Source organism: Pleurodeles waltl, chromosome 5 (genome assembly GCF_031143425.1).
Source record: "Pleurodeles waltl isolate 20211129_DDA chromosome 5, aPleWal1.hap1.20221129, whole genome shotgun sequence".
NCBI lineage: Eukaryota > Metazoa > Chordata > Amphibia > Caudata > Salamandridae > Pleurodeles > Pleurodeles waltl.
The window spans coordinates 123,683,641-123,702,348 of record NC_090444.1 but is presented as its reverse complement, the minus strand read 5'-3'; the positions used below and the strand labels follow the sequence as shown (position 1 = coordinate 123,702,348).

General features: G+C 44.1%; 1 protein-coding gene across 11 annotated transcripts in view; it reads right to left on the bottom strand.

Moving 5' to 3' along the window:
- The window catches only part of HMBOX1 (homeobox containing 1), a 394,167-nt gene that overhangs the window by 40,162 nt on the left and 335,297 nt on the right, over positions 1-18,708 (bottom strand). For 4 of the 11 annotated variants that reach the window (XM_069233792.1, XM_069233795.1, XM_069233785.1 and 1 more), the window contains one exon: positions 13,084-13,175. In XM_069233792.1, coding sequence (XP_069089893.1) covers positions 13,084-13,175 — 92 coding nt within the window. Of the gene's footprint in view, positions 1-13,083; positions 13,179-18,708 lie in introns of all 11 variants that reach the window. The other 7 variants (XM_069233788.1, XM_069233791.1, XM_069233784.1 and 4 more) reach the window with 2 other exon arrangements.

The following is an 18,708-nucleotide window of genomic DNA, read 5'->3' as shown; positions in this document are numbered from 1 at the left end:
CGTGTTTGAAAATCTTGGCAGGCGAAGGCCCAGCTTCCAAAGTCTCTTGGAAAGATAGTTTCCTTTTAATTGTAGAAGGAGGAGATGCAATAATCCTTCCAGTATCCTCATGGATTTGGATTTTGCGTTATCATCCATCACTTCAAGTATGGGCCTAATATCGGACGATTCTTCTGCAGTTAGAGCATATTTCTTCCCCACAGGCTTGAGCTTCGAAAGCTTGGAGACAGACTGTTTTAATTGTGCCGAGAATGAGAAACGGATGGAAGCTTTTTCAGCTCTGAAATAGATGTTGGGTGTTTCGGCTCCGAGGTGGAAGCCTCCACTCTTCGAGTCGATCCTGAAAAAGGCGTGGAACGATGTTCGGTGGACGCCAAATGCATTTTGGTCTTTTACGATGCTGAACCCGAGCGTTTGTCATTGAGATGTATCTTTCGGGTCCGACCATGTCCGGCAAGCAGTGGTGGACCCAAGACCAGTTGTGATTACTTTTTGGATGGTTTTTGGTGATGGGAAGGGGCTGGCGTACTCACACACTGCGCCGCTGGAATCACTTGACTATCCCCATCGGAGTCACGGTTGGAATCAGAATCTGCAATGGAAGCTGCAGTCTGACCTTGTGCCTCACCGAAAATTTTTAGCATTTGTTCCGTCGACTTGGATGCCATTTCTAAACGACGTGCTCTTCGATACTGCAGAGTTTTCTTGGAGCGGAAGGATTAACAGGCCTCACAGGTTTCTTCCTTGTGATCGGAAGAGAGGCAGAAGTTGCACATTGAGTGTTGGTCTGTGTAGGGCAACTTGGCGTGGCACTGAGGACAAAAGCCTGTATCAAAGTAGGCCTAAGAAGGGCACTGTTTGCCGAAAGGGCGTGAAATCAATCCCAACGATACAATCGGATCAAGTATAGTCCTAAAAACGCGATTGAAAAATGATACCGACCTTTAGTGAAAAGATAGAGAAGTTCGGATAGTACTGAACCGAGATCTACCGGAGCGAGAAGGAACATGTCCGAACCCGATGGCGGAAAGAAAACAATCTAACAAAGAACTCAATGTCCATGCGCACTATCACCGAGAGGAGGAGTCACTCAATCTCATGACTCGAAAAAGCTTCTTTGAACAAAAACAACTTGTAACACTCCGAGCCCAACAATAGAAGTTGGACTTATGCAAAGCATGTGGATCTGCAGATATATATATGGAAAATATCACTTACCCAGTGTACATCTGTTCGTGGCATGTAGTGCTGCAGATTCACATGCTATGAATAGCTCTGCCGACATTTAGTGTTGGGCTCAGAGTATTACAAGTTGTTTTTCTTCGAAGAAGTCTTTTTGGAGTCACGGGATCGAGTGACTCCTCCTCTCGGTTACAGTGTGCATGGGCATTGACTCCACTGCTAGATTGTTTTCCCGCAAAGGGAGAAGGAAGGAGTTAAAGAGTGTAAGAATATAAAGGGATGTCCATGCAAGTGTAAATGTATCTACATATGTACAAATGATAAACTTAAACGATTACAGGCTTCCGGGGAGGAGGGAGGGTCCATGTGAACCTGCAGCACTACATGCCACAAACAGATGTATACTGGGTAAGTGACATTTTCCATTCAATGGCATGTGTAGCTGCAGATAGACATGCTATGCATAGACTACAAAGCAGTTAGTCCTCCCAAAAAATAGTGGTGTCTAGCCTGTAGGAGTTGAAGTTGTTTGAAATAGTGTTAAGACAGCCTGGCCTACAGTAGCCTGTTGCTGCGAGAAGACATCAACACCACAGTGTTTTGTAAATGTGTGAGGAGTAGACCATGTGGCAGCTTTACATATACAAGCCATTGGTATGTTTCCTAAAAATGCCATTGACGCACCTTTCTTTCTTGTAGAATGAGCTCTAGGAGTGATCAAAAGTTGTCTTTTTTGCTTTAATGTAGCAGGTTTGTATGCATATAACAATCCATCTTGCTAATCCTTGTTTTGATACAGAATTGCCTTTATGTGGTTGTTGGAAAGCAACGAAAAGTTGTTTGTTTTTCTAAATTCTTTAGTTCTGTCTATATAGTACATAAGAGCTCTTTTGGGATCTAGAGTATGAAGAGCTCTTTCTGCCAGAGAGTCTGGCTGTGGAAAGAAGACTGGCAATTCCACTGTTTGGTTGATGTGAAAAGGAGATACTACTTTTTGTAGTAATTTTGGATTTGTTCTAAGTACAACTTTATGTTTGTGTACCTGGAAAAAAGAACCCTCAAGAGTGAACGCTTGTATTTCACTAACTCTTCGTAAAGAAGTAATAGCTACAAGGAAGGCAACCTTCTGTGTCAAAAATTTAATTTGACAAGAGTGCATCGGTTCAAAAGGTGGGCGCATGAGTCTTGTAAGTACGATATTTAAATTCCAAGAAGGAACAGGTGGTGTTCGGGGTGGAATAATGCATTTTAATCCTTCCATGAAGGCTTTATTAACAGGAACTCTGAATAGAGAAGTGTGTTGAATAGTTTGTAAATAAGCAGATATTGCCGTAAGGTAGAATTTTATGGATGAGAAAGCTAAATTAGATTTCTGCAAATGAAGTAAATAGCATACAATATCTTGTATAGGTGCTGTAAGTGGATCAGTGTTTTTAGATTCACAGTAATAGACAAATCTTTTCCATTTGTTTGCGTAACATTGTCTAGCAGTAGGTTTACATGCTTGTTTAATTACTTCCATACATTCTGATGGAAGTTTTAGGTAACCAAATTCAATGACTTCAGGAGCCAAATCGCTAAATTGAAAGCATTGGGGTTTGGGTGCCTGATTCGACCTTTGTTCTGTGTTAACAAATCTGGTCTGTTTGGGAGTTTGGAATGAGGTACTACAGACAGATCTAGGACTGTTGTGTACCAATGCGGACGTGTCCATGTTGGGGCTATGAGTATCATGGTGAGTGATGTTTGACGTAGTTTGCTGACCAGAAAGGGAAGGAGTGGGAGAGGGGGAAACGCGTAAGCAAATATCCCTGACCAACTGATCCATAGAGCATTGCCCTTGGACAGGGGATGGGGTGTCTGGATGCGAAGTTTTGGCATTTTGCGTTTTGGCTTGTTGCGAATAGATCTATTTCTGGTTTTCCCCACTTTTGAAAGTACTTGGGAGTGAATATCCCATTTGTGAGTTTGTTGGTGATTCCTGCTTAGGAGATCTGCCAGCTGATTGTCTATCCCCGGAATGTATTCTGCTAATAGATGAATGTGATTGTGAATTGCCCATTTCCATATTGTTTGGGCTAGTAGGGACAGTTGAGATGAATGTGTGCCGCCCTGTTTGTTGAGGTAATACATATCTGTGATGTTGTCTGTTTTTATTAGAACAGTCTTCTGTTTAAGAAGGGGTTGAAACGCTTTTAGGGCAAGAAATACAGCTAATAATTCTAGGTGGTTTATGTGAAGCTGTTTCTGTTTGGGATCCCATTCCCCTTGAATGGTATGATTGTTGAGATGAGCTCCCCAACCTATCTTTGATGCGTCTGTTGTCATTATGGTCTGAGGCACAGGGTTTTGAAATGACGGCCCCTTCATTAGATTGCTGAGATTCTACCATTGAAGGGACATATGTGTTTGGCGTTCCATCAACACTAGATCTTGAAGTTGACCGTGTGCCTGAGACCACTGTTGTGAGAGGCACTGTTGAAAGGGCCTCATGTTTAGTCTTGCATGTGGAACTACGGCTATGCAAGATGCCATCATCCCAAAAATGTTCATGATGAATCTTACAGTATATTGCTGATTTGACTGTATGTGTGGGATGAGATTTTGGAAAGTTTTTACCTTTGTGTATTTGGATATGCTAGGGCTTTTTGAGTATTTAAAATAGCACCTAGGTTAGGTTGTACTTGTGCTGGTTGAAGGTGTGATTTTTGGTAATTGAGAGTGAACCCTAGTGTATGCAGGGTTTCTATCACATACTGAGTGTGTTTTTGGTATTGTGTAAAATTGCTTGATTTTATTAGCCAATCGTCTAGATATGGAAAGATGTGAATGTGTTGTCTTCTTAAGTAGGCTCCTACTACTGCTAGACATTTTGGGGGTTATTCTAACTTTGGAGGAGGTGTTAATCCGTCCCAAAAGTGACGGAAAAGTGACGGATTTACCACCAGCCGTATTACGAGTCCATTATATCCTATGGAACTTGTAATACGGCTGGTGGTATATCCGTCACTTTACCGTCACTTTTGGGACGGATTAACACTCCTCCAAAGTTAGAATAACCCCCTCTGTGAACACTCTTGGAGCTATTGTTATGCCAAATGGCAAAACTTTGAACTGGTAATGTTTTCCTGCTATGACAAACTAGAGGTATTTTCTGTGAGCTGGATGGATGGGTGGGTATATGGAAATACGCATCTTTGAGGTCTAAAGTAGTCATTGTAGTAGTGGAATTACATCCTGCAGAGTTACCATGTAAAAATGTTCTGACAGGATGTATAGATTGAGAGGCCTGAGGTCTAAGATGGGCCTGAGGGTGCCATATTTTGGGGGAATGAGGAAGTATAGTAAGTATACTCCTGTTCCCTTCTCCCTGTTGTGAATGTGGGACCAATTCTATTGCTTGTTTTAATAGTAGAGATTGTACCTCTTGTTGCAACAGAACGTTGTGTTCTGGGGACAATTTGTGGTACCGTGGCGGAAGGTTTGGAGGGGTGGAGATTAATTCTAGGCAATAGCCATTGTGGATAATTGATAATACCCACATTGGCTGTGGTGATATTTTGCCAATGAGAGTGGAATTGATGTAGTCTTCCCCCCACAGGAGATGTGTGGTGTGGAAAGAAAGTCACTGCTTGGATGGTGAAGGACCCTCTAAATCCCCCTCTTTGATATTGTGTTTGTTGTCCCTGCTTTGCCTGGGAGGTAAAAGCTTCAGAGGATTGTGGCTTAAATCCTCCTCTAAACTGTGGTCTGCGAAAGGAGCCTCTATATGGTGTGGTAGATAATGCCCCCATTGCCTTTGCAGTATCTGAGTCTTTTCTCAGTTTTTCTATGGTGGTGTCCACTTCAGGCCCAAATAAATGTTTTTTAATCGAAAGGCATGTTAAGTACTGCCTGGTGAATTTCTGGTTCAAAATCAGAGTAGCGTAGCCATGCATGCCTTATAATTGTAATGGCAGTATTGACACTCCCTGCTGCTGTATCAGCAGCATCGAGGGCAGACCTTATCTGATTATTACTTATAGCCTGTCCTTCTTCTACAACCTGTTGTGCCCTTTTTTGATGCTCTTTTGGGAGGTGCTGTATGAAATCTTGCATCTCATCCCAATGGGCTCTATCATATCTGGCAAGAAGTGCTCGCGAAATTGCAATTCGGCCTTGGTTAGCCGCTTGCGTGGTTAGTCTCTTGCCAGCAGCATCAAACGTTCTACTTTCTTTATCGGGAGGAGGAGCGTCTCCTGATGACTGGCTGTTAGCTCTTTTTCTGGCCACACTGACTACTACTGAGTCCGGAGGAACCTGATGTGTGATGTAGTCTGGGCCCGTAGGGGCAGGTTTATATTTTTTGTCAATTCTAGGGTTAATCACTCTAGCTTTGACAGGCTCACTAAAAATTTGGTCAGCATGTTTGACCATTTGAGGCAACATTGGGAGACACTGGTATCTAGAGTGAGTGTAATACAGAGTGTTGAATAAAAAAATCTTCCTCCAGGGGTTCAGAGTGCATAAGCACCCCATGGTAAGCAGCTGCCTTGGAAACTACCTGAGCGTAGGCAGTAGTGTCCTCTGGTGGAGAAGGCTTGGAAGAGGGGTATAGGTCAGGATGATTGTCTGGAATGGGATCAGGATCATACAGATCCCAAGGATCCACTGTATCCCCATGCAAGTATAGTGAGTGTTTTGGAGAAGGCAATGGTGGTGGACTATTGTGAGGAGGTGAAAAAGAAAGCTGTGGACAGTGAGGAGGAGAAGTAGGGAGAGGTGCTGGTTTCTCCTTTTGTTTCTGAACGCTTGCTGGTGCTTGAGCAGAGTCTAATTCCTCTTGAAAGGCCAGCTTTCTTTTAGTCTTTAAAGGAGGTGCAGTCAGATATCTACCAGTTTCTTTATGTATATGGATTCTTGATTGTCTTTCATCCATAAGCTCCAATATTGGCTCAATCTCTGTCTCTTCTTCAGAAGTTTTGTGAGAATCTTGCATCGGCTTCGAGATTTGTTTAAGTCTACTTGAAAGTCCTTGTTCCTCTTTGTACGAGGATTTTTCCAGTTCCGAAGTTTGAATATTTTTCAGTCCTGAAAATGAAGTCGGCTGTTTCGGCTCTAATGCAGGATGTAGAATCTTCGACTCCGAAGAGTGAGGATGCTTGCTAGAGTCTGAGGTGGAAGTTCTAACCTTCTTGCTCGACTCCAAAGTGGACAGAGGAGGGCCTTTTTCAGCGCCGAGCCCGAAGGTCGGTCGCTGACAGTCTTTTTTTCGGGCCGAACCCTGGCCTTCCGGCAGTGCTGTACCCAAGGCTTTCGATTGTTTTTTATATATGGGCATAGGGGCAGACGTACTCACGTGCTGGCCAGCAGTGATAGGTCCATCATCTTCCCATTCTTGCTCGGAGTCGGTGTCTTGGATGGAGACTGCTGGCTGCACCTGCTCTTCCTCCATGACGTCGAGAGGTTCAGTGCTTTTCGACACCATTTCTAGTCTTCGGCCCTGCGATCTCTCAAGGTCTTCTTCGATCGAAACGATCAACAGGCTTCGCAATCTTCTTCTCGATTGTCCAGAGAAAGGCACAAATTACAAATCAGATGTTGGTCTGTATATGGGAACTTCGCGTGGCACAGAGGGCAGAGTCGAAATGGAGTCCGATCCATCAGGCTTTCCACGCGGTAGGCCTGCATAGGCCCGAGTTGGGCACACGCGCCCGAAGGGCGAAATTTAGATTCCGACTGTACTACCGGTTCGATGCTAGATGGAAACGCGATCTAAACAAGAACGACAGTTAAATAGGTTTTCTAAGGTTTTCCGGATTCGAAATCTCAGAGCGAGAGGAAACACGTCCGAGCCCGACAGCGGAAAGAAAACAATCTAACGTTGGAGTCGATGCCCATGCCTACTGTAACCGAGAGGAGGAATTACTCGATACCGTGACTCCAAAAAAACTTCTTTGAAGAAAAACAACTTCTAACACTATTGCCCAACACTAGATGGCGGAAGAGCTATGCATAGCATGTGTATCTGCAGCTACACATGCCATTGAACATATATATATATATATATATCACATATACACACACACACACACTCAGCAGATAATATGGCATTTATTCCTATTGTTAAGCATGGAGATGAGTCATGACTCATGAGAGGTGAAGCCTCGAGTGGGTCTTACTGACCCTCCTCTCCCTAAACAAGGATAATAAATAGTATACTACGCTTTCCACATCTGCATTTATGGTTTATGCCTTGGCACCTTTTCTTGCATGTTTATGTCTGAAGGCTTACTTGACATGGTTGCTTGGTTGGGTAGGGGAGAAGGGATGAGCTGGAAAACATGTGATGATGATGTTGAAGCTGAATGATTTAAGATTACTGTCTGTTCTATTTGTCCACATCTTAGTACGTTTTTTGTTTTATGAGAAAAATATAATGATGATTAAAAAATGACAGAAAACCACTAAAGGTAAAACTAAATCAGGCCCAATAATACATTGTTTAGTGCAACTAGTTTAAATTTATGGTGTAATGCAAAATGATGGGTATCCCTGCAAAATGTAATGAGGGTCCCTAGAGTCTCCCATATCTCACATAAATTCATTTGTCTTGGGCTGAATGGGGCTTGGATGCCCATGAAGGGTGGGGTGAGGGAGTGGGTGGAAAGAGATCCCCAGCACTACATCGACCTGTGCTACGCTCCAGGTGTAAAATAATCACACATGCAAATATTTATTATTACATTGTGAAGTCCGAATTGCAGTCTATTACCACAGTATAGCATACTTCACATTACAAAAACATTGTTAACTGCCTCACAGATTGTATACTGCAATTACTTAACACTTGGAAAGAATTCTTCTAATGGACACAAGGCATCTTCAATGTGAGTTTACCCTACTGTACAATTTTAACTCTTACATCCTAGTTTTGTTTAAATATCTTTTTGAAAACAAATAAATATGAAAAATGCTATAACGTAACTCATATAAGCAGATGTGTGCAATATGCAATTCATTACCATTGTGACTCATGGACCCTCATGCTCAGAGTGCAATAGCTATTCATCATCTCTTGCGAGTCATGACCCCTCTCTGCACTTAACAATGGTAATAAATAGCATATTACACTCTGCATCTGCAAATATGTATATATGTGTATGTATGTATGAATGGAGTCAAGATTATTCGTCTTAGTGGGAACAGAAGTCCCTCTGGGACATAATGTAGATGCAGAATTCCACGTACACATATGAATTAATTTGAACTGTGCCTGATGCCAAGTTTTAAAGAATATGAATGAAATTCACAACAATCAGAACCTTGTGCTTTCTAACCATGTACATGTTTTACAGACTGAATTGCACTATTGATATTCCCTTAATGGCAGAACATTGTACGGCATGAATATCTCCTCTGGCCAATCTGAAAATACTATTTTAGAATGCATGGAAATAGATACATTTAGTTGTCTTGTGTGAATATGGTGGGAACATTATGTAGAAAAACAGTTATAAATATGGTGTGCTATTTTATACATGGTGTTTAGCTTTAAAGTTAAGCAAACCATTTATTCAACTATTGTTAAGGGGGAAAAGAGGAAGAATGTGTTGTCAGTACTTACTAATCTTAAGATTACATATACCATTTATGAACTGCATCATAGATGTGATGATGGAATTGAAATGTATGAAAAGCACAGTAGAAGGTTTACAATTGGGGCAAGTTGCACTTTATTTTACATGATGCCCCTAAATGTGAGTAATTCCACTGATGTGAGTCCACTGATTTGAATCAGTATATTGACCTTCTTTCCTCTCCCCTTTCCGCGCCCCATTGTCTGTTCCTTGGTTTGAAACTTATCTCACCATCTAAATGGGGACTGTACCGTCACCATCTGTAAGTACTTGCACCTTAAAATAATTTTTTGCACACTAAGTGTTTTATAATGCACATTTTTCACTTTAAATAGTTCCCTGGAATGCCCTGAACATTAGCACTGACACTTTATGAAATAATGATACCTACAGATAGCCCACAAGGTACTTCACAGAAATCGAAACATTCAACTTGTTCATACTGTTTGTGACCTTCGCTTTGGAACATGAAAGGATTTCTGGAAATAATAAGACTAGCAATTAATCTGTCTGCCCTAAAGAAGAACCATTGTCAAATTCATACTTAGAATAGGAATGCTTTTCATAGACTGTGTACTTTACTGGCATGGTTGGAAAAACATATACTGAAAATGGTTTATTTGACATGTTTATATTGTGAACATACACGTTCTAGTTTTTTTTTTAAAACAGTGATGATGGACTAATGTGGTTGTGGGCACTTCAAAAAGACTATCTAGGTGAATGGACTCTATGGTCCAGTTAAAGGCAAAACACATCAGCTGTCTTTTTCTCTTACTTGCACTGTTGGTGTAGAAAATAAAGAGGATTGTAGGAATCACTCGTTACTGTGGTGCAGTTTTCATCCTGTTAGTGGAAAAGGAACCTTATAGCAGTGGGCACTGAGAGGTTGTCACTAACTTGTTTACCCCTAGATAAATCACAAAGGAACCTAAGGAGATATTTAAAAGAGGGGTCATTTTTCTTTCCTTGGCAATGCTCCAAATGGAAATATCTATTGTCAGAACTAAATTTCCATATGTACTATCACATACAGCGCATAATGTTCCAAATGATATGGTTAAAAGCTGTTCACCTTCTCAAATAATTGTGGATGGCCTTCTAGCCTTTGAAGCCATATTGTATACATAGTTTTAACATTCAAATTAAATGCACATTTTATGGCCCTGTTAAAGTCACTGGTCATTTAGAAGGTGACAACCTTCAATGAAGTAGATCCCTGGCACTACGTTTCCAATATTTAAAAATTAAATATCGGACCTCATCTTCTGGTCATCACATTCCCATGACAGGCCCAGTAAGTTGGTGAAGTTGAAGAAAGGAGGATACTGCAGGTGTAAGGGATCTCCAAGATTGAGATGCTTTAATTATTTGCCTTAATTCTTCATCTACCTCTGCTTCATTGTAAATCACTTCAGTGGAATGATGCTTGTACCATCACTGCATTAACATTTTCGCCAACTTTGAGCCCAAAGTAATGCCTCCTAGATGGTTTAGCAAAATTTCACTTTTTTAACCAGTAAAGTGAGCTACATAGATTAGGGAGATTGCACAGGGACCAATGAAACAGTCTGCATCCAGGAAACCTGGGCATTAGGTGCAGAGTAACATAAAGGCAGAGCCACGTACTTTAGATGTGAAGAGGCACTTGGCCAAACCTTGTGTGGCATTTTGATCTGGATTTTAGTTTCACCTTTTGACTAAAAACGAATAAATCATGTATCCCAGAAGGGGAGAAGTAAGGCTCAATCATTTTATTGTCCCTAACACAGATTGGAATTTTAACTATGGGGATTTCCAAGATCTGAAAATTCTCCTTTGACAGTGAAAAATGCAGTTTATGTGGCATAAAAAATGGAGGCTATAGTGGAGCATAAAAAATAGAGGTTAAAATACCAATTGCTTGATTAAGGGTATTTGGATAAGAACTAGCCTTTTGAAAATTATTACCAGTGATGATAGCCCCATTTTATTAAACAAATATAGCAAATCGGTGTCTTTCCAGTGGTTCATAAACTACCAGTGATGAATACTAGAACAGTTTTACAATCTCAATCTGAATACACTATTAAATTAGGCCAAACTACAACTTAATCTTAAATTGGCAAATGTACACCTGGAGATAAACCAGGAGTTGGTAATGTTCTCTGCAGCTTTCAATTGTTATACCTCCATAATTATATAACCAGAAGTAACCGAACAAATTACTGTGACTATCGCTGATCTATGAACTAAATGTTGTACTTCCCAAATTTATTTTGAGAGGTGATGCCCAAATGAAATTCATGTATTAAGTTGATGAGGTCATTGTAGACTTAGGAAAGACAGTTCAAAGGCAGTTGTTAACAAGGACTACTAAGTCTTATGAGTTAATAGCTACTCACCACCTTTCTGACATCTGTTAAAACACAAAAAATAAGCTAGGAAAGATCACAAAAACTACTTTGGGTACCTCTACGTTGCTGTAAACAGTAAAGGATCAACATATTTTCAGCAACAAGTCGAAATTTGAGAAATAAAAAAAACACAATAGTGTGCTTGGGTGGAGGACATAATGTTCTGCAAGGAAATATAATTGCCATCCATTATTACGAAACTAAGATTTTACAAAAGGAGTTCAATGAGACCAAGAGAATACACGTTCTGGATTATATCCAACCAAGTAAATAAACAGCCTCCTAAATACTACTGTATTTTCTAGGATTCCGTTGACATGCCCTGCAAGTTCTATATACATGGCTTACAGCAACCCCACAAACACCCACAGATTATCCCAAAAAACCTCCCATGTCCCCAGAGGGCTCCCCTCATGGCACTGACTGTGTGTGTGTGGTTTTGTCCACCTTGCTTAGAATTATCCCCATGTGACAGTCAAATGAGCAATGGATACATTTTTTCCAAGCTGGTGAGCTAGACACTTCAGATGCCATCTCCAAAGAATGATGCATTCTTGGGCCCCAGTATTTAGAGAAACATTCCATCATCGTCATTCGCTAGCTACTTATTGAATAGCATCCTCCAGATAGCTATTGAACAGTTAGGAAAACTACAGTGTTTGGGTGGTTTCGGGACTTAAAGTCCTCACACAAACTCTACTTCAGAGACTTCACCACAGGCTGCCAGCTTTAAAGCTGTCAGTCACATTGGCTTAGAGATCATGAAAATTCTGAGCCACTGGACTTTTATGTAAGAAGGAAGTCGATTCGGCATTACTTAACCCCAGAAGTGGGTCAAGAGATATATGGCATGAAATCTCAAATTGTGAGGACAGGGTCACCAACACATCAATGGAACAAAGTTATAGCAACCCAATTTTGTGTCAGGTCTGAAAATGTAATTTTTGCAATTTGAAAAGAACCATAACCTGACGTTAAAGTCAGCAGTTAGGTGTTACTTGGAAGAAGAACAACATAATTACAATATTTTAACGGATGTCTTTTACCCCAGGATAAAAGCAGAAGCATCAGCATTACATTCAATGACTCCAGGTTAAGACTCGGGAACACATCCTAATCTAAAAGCAGCGTCGCAGTGAATATATCTTTGGTAACCAGAGCCATGCATTCTTTTATTCATTGTGAAAAACGTGACGGCAATGGCCCAGAAAGGTAAGCATTCCTCAATGGAATGTTTCCTTTTCAGGAGCATTAAAAACAACTCAAAGTTATAGCAACAATACTGCAAGGAGTACCGATAATAGAAGACACCTCCTTTTTAATTACTAGATGTATCGCTGGCAAATTATTTCTCTTTTTCCCAAAAGCTCCAACAATGTTCAACATATGGCAGAAATAACAACCAATACTCTTAACAGTACAACTGCCGTTTCTGCACTATTTCACATAGAACGTCACATCTAGTATTTGTTTAAAATCGGGCTTAAGTTTAAAAAGGATTAGCTTTAAATTATAATAATAGCTAAACAGTAGTTCCTTGCGTTTCAGAATTGTGTTACCCACACTTTCTGTGACTGGGCCTTCTTTCCGCAGAGGGTGAATGCATTCACACAAAGAGGGCAATGTTCCTTACCTTTTTCCACAAATGCCTCGCACACTCTTTAACAGTCCCCACCATCCAAAATATTACACACTAAGGTAATAAACTTCTTATCTGTGGGAAGGGAACGCAAGATAGTTGGAGCACTTGGATTCCTGAATGAGCCTCTTGGCTCATGGTTCTGTGCTCAGGAGCACAGACCTGATTCTATTGGGACAGCATGTTAACTTCTGGGTTTATCCAAACACTGAAGTGTGACTAGGGAGAAGAATATTGAGATCCTTACCTGCTCAGAATAATCGTTTCCATCCACGTCATCGCTGTTGGAATGACCACCAGGACTTTGTACATCGATCCCATGACTCTCCAGGATTGCTGCTTCTTCGAAAAAAGCAAAAAGGTCCCTAAATTATCTGATACAGTAATGAAGAGGTTTCATATCTTTAAAATACGTCTTCATTAGTTAACATATCTTACTGCAAACAGGTTGAAAAGAAGCGATGAAAGCTTGCTGAGGGACAAGCTGATAAACCCAGTGTCTACTGCTAAAGGAAGCTATATATCATAGGGTGGACTACTTCACTCATCAAAGTTTCAGGAAATCCTTGACCCGCCTTTACATAGGTTTTCAAAACAGTTGCTTTTAGTATTTTGATCTGCCTGTGTCAGGCTTGTGTTCAACTGAAGCAACCTAAATTCACAAGCCCTTTTTAGGGTCGAGCCTGCGTTGCATGCGCTCGCGCATGCGTATCGCAGCGAGACGCTTTTGTAGTTAGAAAAGGGCTCGGAGCCTTGTCAACTTCATGTCAGTGTTTTTTATTGGTTCGTGGGCTTGCCTGATAAAATCTGCTTGCTTTCATTAGTCGAAGGCAAGCATACGTCATACCTTTTCTGGTGGCTAGCCCTCCTCGAGCGCAGTGACCAAGTACAGAAAACATGCAAGGCTTGCTGTTTTCCATCGGGCTAGTGGACTTCTTTTTCTCTAATTTACGAGCGCGATCTCGCTTGGCAGAAGTCGAGCGCTTTACGTAGTTAATTTCACTTTTTCGGGTTTTGTGCATAAGTGCACTTTTGCCCGATAGGTGAAAAGTCGGGTTAGGAGTTTACAACGCAATCAGCTCTAACATGAGCAAACGCGAGACCCGTTGCATTGTAAATGCTTGTTTAGCATGTCATCAATACCAAACACATGCAGAAAGTGGCTGGAGGTGAGCCACCTTCAGCCAAAGGTTTGAGTCAGCCCCTTTAGCTGATGCTTGTGGAAAACATCATTGAGTTTAGATGAGGCCACAGGAATATTTCAATCTCACTGTTAGTCTGCCCAAAGAGAGCTTCCCATTCCAGTTCACAGAGGGTGAAGGAAAGAATCTATGCACTGGAATGGAGTTTCACACTCCTGTTGATGCTCCACCAATGGTGATTTTACATCTAAATGTGACCTGTGCTCCTGCTGATGTTGCCCCAGGATGAAATGCACTTTATGTGAACAGTACCTGAATGTGATTTTTGTCCTAAATGCGATTGACTAGTGATGCACAACTTTCACCGCTAATGTGACATCTTGGCTACTGCATTTGTACTCTGTACTGACACATTTTTGCATGCAAATGTAATACCATTCTCCTGTTGATTTTGTACCAAAGATGATTTAGCAACTAAATGTGATATCCCCAGATAAATAGGAAATTTCCTCTTCCCAGTCCCTAAGATACAACCTCCCTCCGTCAACCAACCTCCTGGTCCAATCCTGCTATGCAAAAAAAACAGCACACAAACCTTTACTGCACAGAAGGCATGTCTTGTAAGAGGGGTGGTCACTGCACACTTCATTACAGCCATTATAAAGGATCACAGCACAAATCTCTTATTCACCCCCCAAAAAAAACCACAAACATCAAAATGAAGCAGGATTATTAGATTGAGACGATAGAAAATCTTCATACAAAAAATAACTCTCAATCTCTCTAAACTCTCAATCACTCTCTTTCCAGGTACTGCTCTCGTAACCTCCTTACCCTGTTATATCTCACTCCACACAAACCTACCATGAAGAGCCTAGACACACACCAACCCAATGCTCTGAATCATTCCCCAACCACATTACCTGTAATGCACCAACTAAACACTAATACTCTGTGATTGCAAAACCCACAACACATCCTATTACCTCAATATCCAGAACTACGGCCTGATGTACAAATGAATTTAGTGGCCACAAAGCCAGATATTCCCAAAATCACAGAGCTTGCAACAACAAAATACTTTTTTTTTTTTTTACTATCTACAAAAGTATTTTTAAAAGGCTAAAAAGTGTTTCCAACTCGTAAAACCACTTTTGCAACCCTGTTTGAATTGCAAATAGGAAGGGCTTGAAAAGTACATCCTCCTCCTTTTTGTGATTCGGGGGGCGGGAGGGGAGGGTCCAGCAATGGTTTAAAACCTCGATTGCAGTCACAAACCATATATCAGATAGTAAGACCTCGGGGGAGTGGCTAAGCAGCTGATCATGGCGGACACGAGCTAGGAGAGCTACGCGTCCCACCCGGCTAATCCGAAGCCGCAAGGGGGATCAGCGGCCGGCGGCGCCTGCTGTATAAGGTGGCGGGTGGATGTGAGGACCCGGGCAGCGGCGGAGCTTGGTGTCTGCCCCCCGGCAGGGAGCAAAGGAGGAGTCGAGCCGAGCCTGGGAGAGGACGCGGCCCGCCGGCTCGAAGGAGCGGTGAGCACAGCCTTGCAGCGCAGAACGTGTGCAGTGCGGTGAGGCCCAGCCACGGTCGCTGACCTGCGGTGGCCCCCCCTGGTGAGTTGTTGCCCCGTCGGGGGCGAAGAGGAACAGGGGGATCCTGTGGGCCGGTGTATAAGGTGCTGGCTCCCTGCTGGGAGCGCCCGGACACGGCGGTGGAGGGCCGGGCCTGCCAGCCACGTGGCTAGGCCACCGGTCTCCCCCTGGCTGAACTGACTGCAGGAGGCATCAACAGAGGCCCGATTTCGGGGTGTAGTGGCCTGAAGGCGCGGAGCAGAAGGAAGGCGGCGGAGCAGCAGTGGGCCGGGCTGCTCGTGCTGCTGTGCAGTGCAATATTGGATGCGCAGGCAAGCGGGCCCGCCCCTAGTAGCAGAGCTGATGAGGTGTTCTCTTGACTGACATCGGAGGAGGTAGGGGAGCAAAATTACTGCCAGCTACGGCAACGGGGGTGATGGAGAGTGGGTCCCCTCTGGTGCCTGGCATGGAGGACTCGTGATAGTGTGGTGGAGCACGGTGAGAAGTTGGAGGTTGCCTCGGAGGGCCCAACCTGCTGTGGGAACGCCGCATTGGTTACAGTGATCTTCTAGCCTGGTCTACCTGAGCCAACAGAGCGAGCCGAAGGGTTTTGAGCTGCTGGAGCTGGTGGTGAGATGCTCGGTGAGTGGAGTGGAACTGGTTGGAGCCTGCACTCGCCCAGGTCATGGCGGGGACGGCCGCCTTCGGTCTGGCACTGGAGCTGGGAGGTCCCAAGAAGCTGCGGCGCAAGATAGTTAGAAGCTGGATGGTGTGCTGGCCGCGGTGGAGCCCATCGGGGACTCGCTGGAGCGGGCTCGCACATCTTTGGAGGCTAAGATCGACAAAGTGGCCAGCGACCTTGTACTCCTGCATGCTGACCACCGTAAGCTGGCAGACAAAACAGGTACGATTGAGGCGCTAGTGGATGAGCTGGCACCAGTGACGTCTCGCTTGGAGTCTACGATGGGGGATGTTTTAGTGCGAGTGGCGGAGCTGGAACGTCGTGTAGAAGACACGGAGGGCCACACCAGAAGAAACAACATACATGTGATCGGTTTGCCGGAGGGAGTGGAGGGTCGGGATGCAGTGGCCTACTCCGAGAGCTGGCTCCGAGGACTGGTGCCGGCTGGTATGCGGACTCCCTTCTTCTCGGTGGACCGGGTTTATCGAATCCCCGCGCGGCACAGACCTCCGGGGAGTGGTCCTCGCCCCTTTATAATATGCTTGCTCCATTATGCGGACCATGACATTATACTCAAGACTGTGAGATCCTCCTCGCTGCCTCGAGTGGACGATGCACAAATAATGCTGTTTCTGGACTATACGTTGGCAGTGCAAATGCCCTGAAGCGCAGACTCCGAGCCCTGAGCCTGGACTACTCTCTACTGTTTCCCGCCAAACTCCGCATTGTGGCTGAGAATAAAGCTCATTTCTTCACCACGCCAGAAGTGGCGTGGGAGTGGTTGGAGTCGACGGGACGCGTCTCAAGTCGGGAAATGGAGAGGAACCCACCCGCACCGAGGAGCAGGCGCAGCCGGGCGAGGCGGGGCCGTAAGGGAAGCGGTGTGACCGCGGAGGCAGCGGCACATGCACCTGACTTGGAACAGCTCATACAGGAGCGACGTGAGGCGATTCAATCGTCCGCAGCTATAAGTGCCTCTCCGGCTGCGTCGGAATCAGAAACTGAAATTTCACAGCCTCCCAGCGACCGGCCTTTTACGGCGGACCGACCCTCGGAGTTGGGTTTTCAGGAATGCCTGTCGGTGACTCCTGCCACAGCAGACAAACTTTTCTAGACCCTGCGGAGACCTGCTTGGTGGACTCTGTGGTGCTGCAGCCCCCTGGTTGAGGCTCATGGGCCGCCTGGGCAAAAGAGTCGATGTGTTATTCATTGCATGTCATCAGTTGGCTCGGCTGCAGGGCGTGAGGAATTCCCAAGGGCAGACCATGCAGGTAGCCGATGGCACTGTAACTGTCACTGACTGTTTCTTAAAAACTGCAGTTAGCTGCAGCCCCCCCCTCTGTTATTTGCTATGGCCGGGTTAACTGGTTTAGTAAGTGCTTGATTTACTGAGTGAATTGGCCTGCCCCAATCTCTTGCTAACGGAGGCTTAGAATGTGTGATTATGTTGTTGAATGTTTAAGTTGCTGGGTTTGGGCGGAGACCGGTTGTTTATTTGCTCTGTTGTTATTTTTTTTGTTTTGGTTCCGCTGGAGGCTATGTGCAGGGTGCTTGACCGGGTGCTGGGAGTCTGTTACTGCGCGCGCAGCGTCACGCTTGCGGACAGGATGAGCGGTAGATGGGCTTACTAAACTGAAGCTGCCATGAATCCATATATTGTGGTTACTTGGAATGTGCGCGGTATACACATGCCTAGGCGCCTGTACTTCATATACTCATATCTTAAAAGACACTCTGTCCACCTCGCTTTTTTGCAGGAGACCCATTTGGTGCTTTCAGAGCTCCCTCGCATGCAGCGACGCTGGAGGGGGAAACTATATGCAACAGGGCACTCCACTTATGCTAGAGGTGCCCTGATTTGGATTAAAGCGGGTGTCCCTTTTGTAGCAGAGGAACAGATCATAGACTCGCAAGGGAGATTTGCCCTGGTTCGTGGCCGACTTGCAGGCCGGGACATAGTGCTGGGCTCTATATAAGCACCAAATGTGGATCAGACTTCTTTTCTGTGCAGTCTGTTCTGCCACTTGGCGGGCTGGAGCGACTACCCCTGGTTATTGGGAGGGGACTTTAATAGTGTGCTTGATATTGATGTAGATCGTTCCTTCCCCCCATTGCCTACGTCTCCTGCTGTGGTCGCCGCACGTGGGTTGCTAGATTGGACGCAACAGTGGCATCTGATAGATATTTGGAGGCAGCGGAATGCTGCAGACAAAGTTTACTCATACTACTCAGCTCCGCACTCCCTCCATGTAATATTGGATAGAATACTCTGTACGCTGAACCTGGCCTCAGCGGTTGTGGGTGTAGATTACTTAGGGTGCACGCACTCGGACCGCAACCCACAGATTGTAAGGTTGGGTTGGGATCTCCCCCCCTCGGCTGTTCCTACCTGGAAACTCCGTCCTGAGCTATTAGAGGACACGGCCTTTAAGGCATTTTTGGAAGCAGCGATCCCTGAATTTTTTTAGCAC